The sequence below is a fragment of the Stegostoma tigrinum genome, chromosome 9, assembly GCF_030684315.1.
Source record: "Stegostoma tigrinum isolate sSteTig4 chromosome 9, sSteTig4.hap1, whole genome shotgun sequence".
Taxonomy (NCBI): domain Eukaryota; kingdom Metazoa; phylum Chordata; class Chondrichthyes; order Orectolobiformes; family Stegostomatidae; genus Stegostoma; species Stegostoma tigrinum.
The window spans coordinates 33,309,929-33,324,015 of record NC_081362.1 but is presented as its reverse complement, the minus strand read 5'-3'; the positions used below and the strand labels follow the sequence as shown (position 1 = coordinate 33,324,015).

General features: G+C 43.7%; 1 protein-coding gene across 3 annotated transcripts in view; it reads left to right on the top strand.

Annotated features, from left to right (window-relative positions):
* Positions 1–7,404: 7,404 nt before the first annotated feature.
* Positions 7,405–14,087, top strand: part of acat2 (acetyl-CoA acetyltransferase 2) — an 85,825-nt gene continuing 79,142 nt past the window's right edge. For 2 of the 3 annotated variants that reach the window (XM_059648471.1, XM_048536010.2), the window contains exon 1: positions 7,406–7,636. In XM_059648471.1, coding sequence (XP_059504454.1) covers positions 7,582–7,636 — 55 coding nt within the window. In that variant the 5' untranslated portion in view covers positions 7,406–7,581. Of the gene's footprint in view, positions 7,655–14,087 lie in introns of all 3 variants that reach the window. The other variant, XM_048536009.1, reaches the window with a different exon arrangement.

Sequence of the window (14,087 nt, the reverse complement as noted above, 5' to 3'; positions counted from 1 at the left end):
TGCTGTTGGGACCATTGGGCCCCTCACGGTCCCTTGTCCCCAACAAGCCCGAATTCAACGGCGAATTGTCACACGCTTCCTGAGCCGGGAGTTTTGCGCTGCATGGCAGAACCCAGTTGCCTTGGGCTCTTCCTTAGGATGCAGCTTCCTGGAAACTGTCAGCTTGGGAGGCTCCCCTGGGGTGGTGGCTGCAAAAAATCAAAATTACCTTATATGTGGACTCACCGCCCTGGGAAACAGCACAATGACGGCATTGGAGGCAGTCAACCAAGAAGTGGCTGAACTTCAGCTCTATGCTCAGCAAATCCGGTATGCAGTGGACTATCAGCTGGCTCAACAAGGAGGAGTATGCACTATTATAGGGGACAAGTGCATTACCCACGTCACCAACGAACCCTATAACATTACCCAGGCTATCCAAGCCATACAGGGGCAGTTGGAACAGTACAGTGAGGGACCCCGGCCTGGAGAGGGTTTGTTGGGATGGCTTATGGGCAGTTCTTGGGGCTCATATTTGCTGCATGGGTTAGTTGTTCCAGTCGTTGTCATAGCTGCCTGCTGCACATTTACAGCATGCCTGAACCCTTGCTGCAGGTTAGCAGCTCCCCTCTCGGCCCCATTATAGGTTATCATGAAATGATAAAAGGAGGGAATGAGATGTTAATGTGATAACATCCCATTGATTTCTATGCTTCTACAAATTAAAGTCTTTTATCTGCATTTGATTCCTTTGCAGAGCCTTTAATTTATAGATGTAAACTCTTATCTACCTACACATAGCTATGCAGGCACTGCCCTGAAGCTTCCTGCCCAGCTAGGAATTCAGGGTAAAGCTTTTGTAACTCCTTATCTTCCCACACATCAGTATGCAGACACTGTCTTAAGCTTCCTGACTGAATTAAAATTAGAATCAAACTGTTTCAAATAGGGTTAGGTGGGAAAATTTGTAAAGGTGTGAAACCTCTAAAGCATGTAACTTCTGTCGCTGACAAAGGGGCCAGGGCACTGACTTTGTTCTAGCCAGACACATTGGCAACTTGAAATCAGAATCTGTCCTGGACAACAACTCGAAATCGCCTCCTGCCATTAGCAGCTACTTCACTAGCAATCGATACTATATCCTGGTCTTTTATGTTCTTGATGCAATACTTCTTTGGTATACTGTCTTTGTCTGTTGTAGTAATTGTTTCATGAATCATGTCTTTTGTAAATTGTGAAATTGTTTTCTGTATCATGTCTTCTGTAAAGTATAAAAAGCGGGGACTGTCCGCTGCTCAGGGAGAATTACTTGCGAGACTCTGCACTCTGTGCCGGGTTGAGTACACTGATTCTCCACAGCTTGTACTTGCTTGGTAATAAAAGGATTTGTGTTTTTCTGAACAGGTCAGTGTCTTGTTATTGCAGCAAGTCCGTGAGGGTCTCCAAAAATGAACTTGACAGTACGACAAGAGCAAAATGTGGTTAAGGCAGCATATGTGACATTTGGCTTTATTAGTCAAGGCACTGAATACAACTGCAAGGAGAATATGATGCAGCTGCATAAAATGTTATTTGGGCTACAACTGTCATCTGGAGTCAAAGTCCACTTTAAATCTGAAGAAAACCAGTCTATCCTTCCTCCACCAGTTGCTAAAAGTTGTAGTTTTTAAACTGATAAGTCAGAGACCTTCTATAAGTGAACCAAACATCCTGTGTGCTTTTCGCAAACCTGTGAAAACATTTAGAAACAGAAGGCCAAGAAGAAATGTTGAATGGTTCTTGCTGATCATAACAAGTTTAATTCGTAATGGTTTATTACTGCTTACTTGTACCTAGAATCTATTAATTTGTAATAAATAATAATTCTTAGAAAGCACAGACCTTGTTTCTTTTTGACCTGGATCTGAACATTAGGTACATTGGGTGATTTTGTATAAGAATCATAGAATCCCTACATGGCTCAGTTTTGAAGAGGGGTCACTGGACCCAAAACATTAACTCTCTATCGCTGCTGCCAGATCTACTGAGACTTTTCCAGCAATTTTGTTTCAGATTTCCAGCAGCTGCAGTTTTTTGGCTTTTTGTCTAAATGGCTTAGTATTTTTGCACAGTCTGTCGTAAAACGAAAAGTATAAACATTTCATTCTGTTAACACTCCAAATCCATGATTGCAAATCATGTCTCTTCTTGAAATTGATACATTTTGTGTCAATGGTCCAGAATAACACTGATATTTCTTAAAATAATCTCCACAACATTAATCCACATCCTTTTGCCTCTTTAAAACAATCAAAATTCCAAAAATGATATTTTCCACAGCTTACATCACAATAAATGGGTGGGAGATGCTTAGAACTCTGTTAATATATGAATCAGAAGCAGAAGAAGTCCATTCATTCCCTCGAACTTACTCCACCGATAAATAAGATCATGGCTGATTTGATTGTTAACACAGATCCACATTCCAGCCTACCTCTGATAAGCTCTTATCCCATTGCTCAATGAGCATCCATCTACCTTTGCCTTAAAACTATTCAAGGCACGTTCAGGGTGAATAAGTTACCATAACACACACAAACAATGGTCAATATCTCGCCATAGCCACACATAAAATGAGGTCAGTACCTCACCATAACACACACAAACAATGTTTAATAAAGAATTAGCTCTTGGGCAGGAAACAGCGGGTGATGAAAAGAGGCTGCTTTCCAGGTATGACCAGGGATCAGTGCTGGGTCCACAACCATTTATGCTATATATTAATGACTTGGAGCAAGGCAGTGAATGTACTGCAGCCAAATTTACACACAACATTAAAATAGGTGAACAAAAACAAAGTTGCTGGAAAAGTTCAGCAGGTCTGGCAGCATCTGTGAAGGAGAAAACAGAAATAATGTTTCAGGTCCAGTGACCCTTCCTCAGAATTCTGTTTGAAATGTAGAAAGCTACTACACAGATGTAGCAGGTAATCAGGAAGGCTAATGGAATGTTGGCCTTATTTCAAAGGGATTGAAGCTTAAGAGTAGGGAAGTCTTAATAAAACTATACAAGGTGCTTTTGAGACCACATCTGCTGTGAGCAGTTTTGGTCTCCTTATTCAGGGAAAGATATTACTTCAATGAGAGGCTTTTCAGAGAAGGTTCACTAGGATGATCCCTGCCGTGGAAGGATTGCCTTATAAGCAAAGGCTAAATAGTATGGGATTCTACATCCTGGAGTTTAGACAAATGAGACAGGATTTTTAAGGGGCTTTGCAGAGTAACTGCTGACAGAATGTTTCTCCTCATAGAAGAGCCTAGGACTAGAGGGCATAATCTCCGAATAAAGGGGTGCCAATTTAAGACAGGAATGAGGAAGAGTTTCTTCTCTCAGAACATTGATAGTTTTTGAACTCCTTGCCACAGGGAGCTGTGGGAATACAGTCCTTGAGTATATTTAAGGCTGAGATGGATAAGATTTGTGATTAATCACAGGGAGGGCGTAATGTTACAGTAAGGAGCAGGAGATCAGAGGATATTTGAGAAAAAAAGCCTCTTTACTCAGAGGGGTTGGGAATCAGGAAATGCACTGCCTGGGAAGATACTTGAAGCCAGAAACCTTACAGCCTTTAAAACATACTTGGTTGGGTCATAGAGATGCACAGCATGGACAAATCCTCTGGTCCAATTTGTCCATGCTGACCATTTGCCAACATTTGGCCTATATCCTCTAAACCCTTCCTATTTGTATACCCATCCAGATGACTTCTAAGTGTTGTAATTGTACCAGTCTTCAACACCTCCTCTGGGAGCTCAATCCATACATGCATCATCCTCTGCATGAAAACATTACCCCTTGGGTCCTTTTAAATCTTTGTCCTCTCACCCTAAACCTATGCCCTCCAGTTTTGGATTCCCTACTCAAGGGAAAAGAGATGACTGTTCACCCTATCCATGCCCCAAGTGATTTTATAAACTTCTTTCAGGTCACTCCTCAGCCTTTAATGCTCCAAGGAAAATAGTCCAAGTCTATTCAGTCTCTCCCTGTACCTCACACCCTCCAAGCCCAGAAACATTCATGTACATTTTTTCTAAACCCTTTCAAGTTTCACACCATCCTTCCTATAGCAGAGAAACCAGAATTGAATGCATTGGTCCATAAGTGACCTAACCAATGTCCTGTATAACCATGACATGACCTGTCAACTCCTATACTCAAGGCACTGACCAATAAGGGGGAGCATTCAAAATGCCTTTTTCACTACCCTGTCCCCATGCGATTCCACTTTGAAGGATCTATGAACCTGCACCCCAAGGTGTCTTTGTTAGGCAACACTCACCAGGACCTTACCATTAAGTGTATAAATCCTGCACTGACTTGCCCTACCAAAATGCAGCACTTCACATTTATGTAAATTAAACTACATCTGCCTCTCCTCAGCAGTGAGTATTTGAAATATCATAACGTTCAAGGACATGGGACAAATGCAGGAAATTTGGATTACAACACCTTCAGTGGTAGATATATCAGTGCAGACTCAGGGCCAAAGAGCCTTTTCTGTGCTGTCTGACTCTGACTCATGAGTTAGTTCAGGTATTTAGTCAAAGATTCTGGAATTTAATGAAACAACCAGGGCAAATTGATATTGAATTAAATAAGGCTTAAGCAAAATAATTTTTAAAGGTGTTATGAGTATTAGAGACTGAAACTAATTGTGAATATTTTGGAGAGATTATTCTCCTAGAAGTTAAAAACTCTAATCCTTCCACAGTAAGAGCCCATACTGAGGACCGAAAGGTTGCAACTGCTAGATGGGCAGTGATATGGCTGATGATTACAAGTTAATCCATTAAACTATTTTTGTCTATCATCATCATAAATTTGAAAGGGATGGAAAATGAGAGAGTGAAAGGAAGGCAAGGTACCAAGTTAATGAATTGATAGCCTGGAATGCCCGAAGGTCTCCTCCACAGATTATAAGAGAAAGTACTGATAATGGAAGCGAAAATCAGAAGTAGAGGTGTTTGCATTGTAACAAGGATGGTGACGGCAAGCACAAGGGGGCATAGCTTTAAATTGAGGGGTGAAAGACATAGGACAGATGTCAGAGATGGTTTCTTTACTCAGAGAGTAGGAAGGGAATGGAACGCTTTGCCTGCAACGGTAGTAGATTCGCCAACTTTAGGTACATTTAAGTCATCATTGGATAAACATATGGACGTACATGGAATAGTGTAGGTTAGATGGGCTTCAGATCGGTATGACAGGTCGGCACAACATCGAAAGCCGAAGGGCCTGTACTGTGCTGTAATGTTCTATGTTCTATAAGCTGAGACATATTCAATCAGAATGATTGAAGTTATGAGGGGAAATTGATGGGGCCTAATGGAGCTAGTAAGAATTAATCTGAAAAGGAGACTCACAAGGAAAATGGCCATGGATCAGACTGTGGCTTTAACTACAAATTAGAAATCAAAGATAAACTTTGCTATAATTGCAGAAGAAGTTCGTTGGGTAATTGAGAGATACAAAGGGTTTTTACCTACTGGGAAAAGAACATTTTTTTTTCCCAAAGGAAACATCCTAGTCCATCACAATGCTATGGTATATAGGGGCTACTCAAACTCTCTCTTGTTAGAGAGGAGATAACAAAGTGTGGAGCTGGATGAACACAGCAGGCCAAGCAGCAATGAAAGTCATTGCCTCAGTAAATAGGATAGGCGGAGAGTATATCCCAATTCCATTGTGTACTAGTCGTGGTTCAAGAAATCTCCTGTGGATGAAGTTGATTTAATTCTGGGGAATGATTTACCAAGAGTGAAAGTTATAGCCTTGCCTATAATCACAGAAAGAGATGGAACAGTTGCAATAACTCATGGGTACATTTTCGTAGGATGATAAGAGCAAAGGATGAACAAAGTCCATCACCGGACATCACAGCAATACCAGGAGCAGATTTTAGGGTAGCCAAATTTGAGAATGAAGATAATTCAAAATTATCAGGGTGCGACATGATGGCTCTGTGGTTAGCACTGCTACCTCACAGTGCCAGGTACCCAAGTACGATTCCAGCCTTGGGAGACATCTGTGTGGAGTTTGCACATTCTTCCTGTGACTGTAGGATTCATCTGTGTGCCCTGGTTTCCTCCCACAGTCTAAAGATTGCACATTTGGCTTCACTTAAATTTCCGACGGTGATCAGGGATATGTGGGTTGGTGGGTTATCCATGGGAAATGTGGGGTTACAGGTATGGGGGAATGGTGACTCTGGGTGTGATGTTCTGAAGACTGTCGTTGTGGACTTAATGGCTGAATGTTAATTCTGATTTCTCTCCATAGATGTTGCCAGACCCGCTGAACTTTTCCCAGCAATTTCTATTTTTGTTTATGAAGTATTGGTATTTGCAATGTGAAACTCAGAAAGTGAAGTTCGGTGGTCCATGCAAAGTAGTTAAGCGTAAGTAAAGTCACTGACCTGATCGTGAGATCTAGAATCAGAGAAATCTAGAATCCAGACACTGGATCTTCAGAATCCACTTCTGAAGAAGGGTTGCTAGACTCCAAGCTCTTTGCACTGATGCTGCCAGATCTGCTGAGTTTCTCGAGCAATTTCTGTTTTTGTTTCAGCTTTCTTCGCCTTATTTATGCTAAATTTATCATAATGGAACATATAAAACCAAAATACACCCATACTAGAAATCTGAAACAGCTGTTTCTCTTTCCATGGATGCCGCCAAACTGGTTGAGTTCCTCCAGCATTCTCTGTGTTTGTAACAAACGTAGGATCTTCTGACCTGTTTCGTCAACCCGGGAGAATTCTTTCGACATTTTCTTCGAATAATTCGATGTGACTTTTTACATCCAGCTTCACAAACAGTTTAGATTAACATTAAATATGACACGTCAGATACAATGCTCTAAATCTAAATCATACACTGGTCTTCGAAATATCATTGATCAGCAGAGCTCAGAAATCCTCCATCAAAAAGGACTTCAGTTACGTGTAACTTTCATTCGTGGGGTGGCGAGCTGCGGGTTCTGGTGGCTCCGCACTGCACTCTAGCAACTGAACTCAACTAATAACGTGTTTAAGATTATAAAGGGGGTCTGCTATCCAGCTGTTTATGGTGGCCTAAATGTGAAGAATCAGAGAACACTGATTTAAGGTGACTGCAAGAAGAGAATGCCTCGAGGAAGAAAAAGAGCTAGCGTCTGGTTAGGATCTGGGAGGAAGTTGAAAAAAAGATTTCCGCGGCCTTCAAAAGAATACTGAAAACTCATGTGAAAGGAAAATGCATCGTTGCCCAATAACAATGTATAGAAGGAAATGCTTTTTCTGTGGTGTTGCCTCCACACCGCGACCGTTAAAAACGATCTCGGACATAACCTTCACTAAGGCCGAGCCTCAGCACATAAGAGCGCCACCAAGTGTACACATCTGATATAACACACTTGATCTTAGCCAAAAGGCCGAAGAAATACTTGCTCTCGTACAGTCGCCATGACATAACTGAGTAGTACGCTTATGTGCAGTCACTATGATCTCGTCTCCGCCCCACGAGTTGTGATGCCTGATCAGTATTTGCAGTAGCTCCTCCCCGAACACTCGCATCCATTGCTGGCATGATGAGTCAAGAGGAGGAGGTGGTCATCGTGTGTGCTGCCAGAACCCCGATCGGTAAGAACATTCGGATTGGTAAGGGAATGGAGCGAACAAGTCGGGTCGGCGCAAATGCTGTAAAACAGTGAAACAACAATAAGACGGACTTTTTCCCTGCCCTCCATTCGAATTGCGCGGAATGCCAGAATCCATGTGCAAACCTTCTGGCTCAGCCGTGGCCTCTTGTTGGATCAGCCGCCGATCAGCCAATCGCACGCTCCCTATCATTGTCTTTTAACTCAGCACCTGATAGGTAATGTCCCGGCAGCCATTCTTTTCCGTGGAGTGAAGTTAGCGAGGTATAACAACCAAACATTTTAAACTGAATCTAAATACTGCAGTTCTTATCGACAAATAAAGTAGTCCTTTAATGTTATAACAACCAAACATTTTAAACTGAATCTAAATACTGCAGTTCTTACCGACAAATGAAGTAGTCCTTTAATGTTAAAGGGCAGCTTTGTGCTTCTTAGAACTATGGGGACTTTACCTTCATTTACGAAAAGAATACCACCATCGAGGGCGGTACGGTGGCTCATTGGTTAGCAATGCTGCGAAAGGACCCCTTCACTTCCACCCTCGGACGAGTGTGTGTGTGGAATTTGCACATTCTCCCCGTGCCTGCGTGGGTTTCCTCTGGGTGCTCCGCTTTCCTCCCGCATTCCAAAGATGTGCAGGTTTGATGGATTAGCCATGCTAAATTGCCCCTAGTGTTCAGCGGTGTGCAGGCTATGTGGATTAGCCATGGGAAAATGCAAAGATAGGGTAGGGGGATGGGTCTGGGTGGGCTACTCTTCAGAGGCTTGGTCGGTGAGGACCCTTTGGGCCGAATGGCCTGTTTCCACATTTGTAGGGGTTCTTTGGTAATACCAGGTTTATATTCCTGGAATACAACGTAGAGAGGAGAGTATTTAGGTTTATTTAGTATATTTGGATGAATCCAGCAGATTTGTATATTAATATATTGAAAACTTTTCCAGGAATATATGTTAATCATGTCAGTTTAGTGTGATCACAGGAGAATTTCGGTTTCCTGCAATACCCAATGTGCGTAATGATGATTATCAGTTTGGAACATTACGAACTTAAGAACATAAGAACTAGGAGCAGGAATAGGCCATCTGCCCCCTTGAGCCTGCCCTGCCATTTAATAAGATCATGGCTGATCTTTTTGAGACTCAGTTCCACTCACTTGCCCACTCACCATAACCTTAATTCCTTTACTGTTGAATCTAGCCTTGCCTTAAAAACATGCAGCAAGGGCGGCACGGTGGCTCAGTGGCTGCAGCCTCACAGTGCCAGGGACCCGGCTTTGATTCCAGCCTCTGTGTGGAGTTTGCTCATTCTCCCTGTGTTTGCGTGGGTTTCCTCCCACAGTCCAAAGATGTGCAGGCTAGGTGGATTGGCCATGCTAAATTGCTCATAGTGTTCAGGGGTGTGTGGGTTATGGGGGATGGATTTGGGTGGGACGCTTCGAGGGGCGGTGTGGACTTGTTGGGCCGAAGGGCCTGTTTCCACACTGTAAGTAATCTAATCTAAATAAAGGTAGCTTCAACCGCTTCACTGGGCAGGGAATTCCACAGATTCACAACCCTTTGGGTGAAGAAGTTCCTCCTGACCTCAGTCCTACATCTGCTTCCCTTTGTTTTGAGGTTATGCCTTCTTGTTCTAGTTTCACCTGCTAGCGGAAATAACCTCCCTGCCTCTACCTTATCTATTCCCTTCATAATCTTATATGTTACTGTAAGATCTCCCCTCATTCTTCTGAATTCCAATGAGTGTAATCCCAGTCTACTCAGTCTGTCCTCATAATTCAACCCACTCAACTCTGGAATCAACCGAGTGAATCTCCTCTGCACCCTCTCTAGTACTAGTGCATCTCTTCTCAAGTAAGGAGACCAAAGCTGCACACAGTACTCCAGGTGTGGCCTCACCAGGACCCTATACAAGTGCAGCATAGCCAGGGTCTAGGCCTGAAACGTCAGCTTTTGTGCTCCTGAGATGCTGCTGGGCCTGCTGTGTTCATCCAGCCTCACATTTTATTATTATGCAGCATAGCCTCCCTGTTTTTGAACTCCATCCCTCTAGCAATGGCAGACAAAATTCCATTTGCCTTTTTAATTACTTGCTGCACCTGCAATCCTACTTTTAGTGATTCATGCACAAGGTCACCCAAGTCCCTCTGCACAGCAGTGTGCTGCAATTTTTTACCAATTAAAACATAGACCATTTTGCAGTTATTCGTACCAAAATGGATGACCTCACACTTATCAACATTGTACTTCATCTGCCAGACCTTTGCCCACTTACTTAGACTATCTATATCCCTTTGCAGACTTTCAGTGTCTTCTGCACTCTTTGCTCTATCACTCACCATAGTGTCATCTGCAAGTTTTGACACACCACACTTAGTCCACAACTCTGAATCATCTGTATAAATTGTAAACAGTTGTGGTCCCAACACTAATCCCTAAGGCACACCACCAGCCACTGACCGCCAACCAGAAAAACACCCATTTACTCCTACTGTTTGCTTTTTACTAATCAACCAATCCTCCATCCATGCCAATACATTGCCTGTAATACTGTGCAACTTTATCTTACGTAGCAGCCTTTGGTGTGGCACCTTGTCAAATGCATTCTGGAAATTCAGATACACCACATCCATAGGCTGCCCATTGTCCACCATGTTTGCGGCATGGTGGCTCAGCAGACAGCACTGCTGCCTCACAGCACCAGGGACCCAGGTTCAATTCCACCCTCAGGTGGCTGTCTGTGTGGAGTTTGCACATTCTCCCTGTGTCTGTGTGAGTTTCCTCTGGGTACTCAGGTTTCTCCCAACAGTCCAAAGATGTGCAGGTTAGGTAGATTTGCTTTGCTAAATTGGCTGTAGTGTTCAGGGATATGCGCGTTGGGTGGGTTATGGGGGATGTGTCTGGTTGGGCTGCTCCAAGTATTGGTGTGGACATCGGCCAAAGGGCCTGTTTCCATACTGTTGGGATTCTGTTCCATGAGAATTCAATAAAGTGAGGCATGACCCACCCATAGAACATAGAACAGTACAGGTCCTTCAGCCCACAACATTGTGCCAAACTTTTACCCTAACATAAGGTCTGTCTAACCTCCATCCCTCCTTATACCATATGCCTGTCTAATAGCCACTTAAATGCCCCTAATGAGGCTGACTCCACTACCCTGCCAGCAATGCATTCCACGCCCCACCACTCTGAGTAAAGAACCTACCTCTGACACCTCCCCTACATCTACCCCCACTCACTAAAACTATGCCCCAGCGTAATAGCTACCTTCACCCTAGGAAAAAGTCTCTGGCGGTCCACTGTATCTATACATCTGATCATTTTGTACACTTCTATCAAGTCACCTCTCATCCTTCATCGTTCTAATGAGAAAAGCCCTAGCTCTCTCAACCTTTCCTCGTGAGGCCTTCTCTCCATTCCAGGCAACATCCTGGTACATCTCCTCTGCACCTTTTCCAACACTTCCACATCTTTCCTGTGATGAGGTGACCAGAACTGGACATAATACTCCAGACATGGTCGAACCAGGCTTTTGTATAGCTGGAGCGTAACATCACGACTCTTGAACTCAATCCCTCTATTAATGAAAGCTAACACACCATACCCTTCTTAACAACTCTATCCACCTGGGTGGCCGCTTTCAGGGAACTTTAGACATGAACCCCAAGATCCCTCTGCTCATCTACACTGCCAAGAATCTTTCTGTGAACACTGTATTCTGCTTTCAAATTTGTCCTTCCAAAATGAATCACCTCACACTTTTCAGGGTTAATCTCCATCTGCCATTTCTCAACCCAGCTCTGTATCCTATCAATGCCCCTTTGTAACCTAGAACAGCCCTCCGCACTATCCACAACTCACCTTCGTATTGTCCATGAACTTACTAAAATCCACCCTTCCTCTCCTTCATCCAAATCATTTACAAAAATCGCAAATGGAAGAAGACCCAGAACAGATCCTCATGGTACACCACTATGTTGAATATTTTTCATCTACTACCACCTTTTGTCTTGTAAGGGTCAGCCAATTCTGAATCCAATCTGCCACATTTCCCCCCATCCCGTGCCTCCTTAGCTTCTGCATGAGCCTACCATGGGGAACCTTATCAAACGCCTTACTTAAATCCATGTATACCACATCCACTGCTCCACCTTCATCCACGTTTGGTCACCTCTTCAAAGAATTCGGTAAGGTTTGTGAGGCATGATCTACCCATCACAAATCCATGCTGACTGTCACAAATCAATCTGTGTCTGTCCAACTGATCATAAATCCTATCTCTCACAGCCCTTTCCAATAATTTGCCCGCCAGTGACATAAGCCTAACGGGCCTGTAATTTCCGGGGTTATCCCTGTTCCCTTTTTTGAAGGAGGGAATGACATTTGCCACTCTCCAATCTTCCGGCACTGTACCCGTGAACAGCGAGGACGAAAAGATCTAAAGGCCCTGTGATCTCTCCCCTTGCTTCCCATAGAATCCTTGGAGAAATCCCATCAGGCCCAGGGGACTTAGCTAATCCCTCACAAAATCATGCTGACTATTTCTAATCAAACTGTGCTTTTCCAAATAATCATAAACGCTACCTCTCAGAATCCTCCCTTGATAATTTGTCCATCACAGAACTAAGATTGACTAGTCTGTAATTCCCAGGATTATCCCTATTCCATTTCTTGAACAAGGGAATAACATTTTCCACCCTCCAATCATCTGGCACTACTCCAGTGGACCGTGAGGACACAAAGATCATTGCCAAAGGCACAGCAACCTCTTTCCTTGCTTTCCTTAAAAACTTGGGTATATCCCATCTGTCCCATGGAACTTATCCATCCTCATGTTTTTCAAAATTTTTTAGCACATCGTCCTTCCTAATCCTGTTGGAACATATCAGCCTGTTCCACACTGTCATCACAAACTATAAGTTCCCTCTCACTGGTGAATACTGAAGCAAGATATTAATCAAGGACCTCCACTACCTCCTCTGACTCCACACACAAGTTCCATCCACTATTCCTGATTGGTCTTACACTCACTCTGGCCATCCTCTTGTTCCTCACTGAAGTATAGAACACTGTGGGGTTTTCCTTAATCCTACCCGTCAAGGCGTTTTCATATCCTCTTCTAGCTCTCCTCAGTCTGTTTTTCAGTTCCTTTCAGGCTATATTGTGACCCTTTGGAGCCCTGTCTGATCCTTGCTTCCTCAACCTTAAGTAAACTTCCTTCTTCCTCTTGTCTAGATGTTCCACATGTCTCTCCATATATCTGCTGCCCTAGTCCTTCTAGATGGAACTAGTCATGGATTCTTAAATACCTATTAACCTGTCCCTGTAAAATCACAGATCTGTGAACAAGATCTGTCGGTTCCTCTAAGTTTCCTGGTGTCCTGCCATTCACGAATACTCCCTCGTCTTGTTACACAGGAGCCCCTCCATCCTGTTACCCAAAAACAGGAGGAGACCAGTCAGTCATCCCAAGAGGCTGGTAGTAGGGAGTTGGAGCAGCCTAGTATCATCCTAGTGCGCATGGTGCCCACGCCCTTATCTCACATCATATCCGTCACCACAAACAGTGAAAAGAATGGAGTTTGGCAGTCAGCAGAGAGAATGCTTAATTCAGGAATCAAAGGGAACTTGTGATGCCTTTGCCCTATCTCACTTGTAACCTTCACTTCCAATTCTCTGTTCATCGACTGGTACACTGTCTATGGTTCCCTAGTACTGGCCCACTGCCTTTCAAGTGCAGAGCAGAATCGCCGGACCAACTCTGCCTGGCACTCTCAGTGGATGGCCCAGAATTGGAGGTAGCCAGTCCCAGCCTCCAGGCAGCGCTAAGTGGTCATAAGGAACTGTGGCAATCAGTATAGGGAGGTTAATGAGTTCCATTGGATGGAGGGATCTTGAGTAATACACTTTCCCAAGTCCAGACTATAGTTTCACTGAGATTCATAATCCAACAGTCATGGAAAAGCCAGTCTTACTCTAGAAATATTATGGGAAACTTAGAGATTTCAACCCCTATAGAGGAGGTCAGAAGTATGGGGTGTTGAGCTCTCTACTGGAAACAGAAATTGGGACCAGATGAATTCCCAGAATTATTTCACTCCTGCCAATTTTTACATTCTTCTGACTAAAACCTGAGTCTAAATCCCAGACCCCAGAAGGTAAAGAGAAGAACTCTTGTGCTGGTGGGTAATGGGAGTGAGGGTTTGGGGAAGGGAGCACCTGTGGAAGTATAGAACCTGGGAGGTGCTTTCCCACCCCAGGCCTGAGTAGAGCATAGTACCCAGCTTCCTTTCTGCCCCTGTGCTTCTGATGCCAGATTCAAATTTGAGGCTGCGAAGTTAGAGGCCCGTAAATAGTCACTTAGGGGCCTCAACTGAGGTAAAGACAGTTGGATTCCCTTAGATCCTGTGTGCCCCATGTGAAATGCTGGA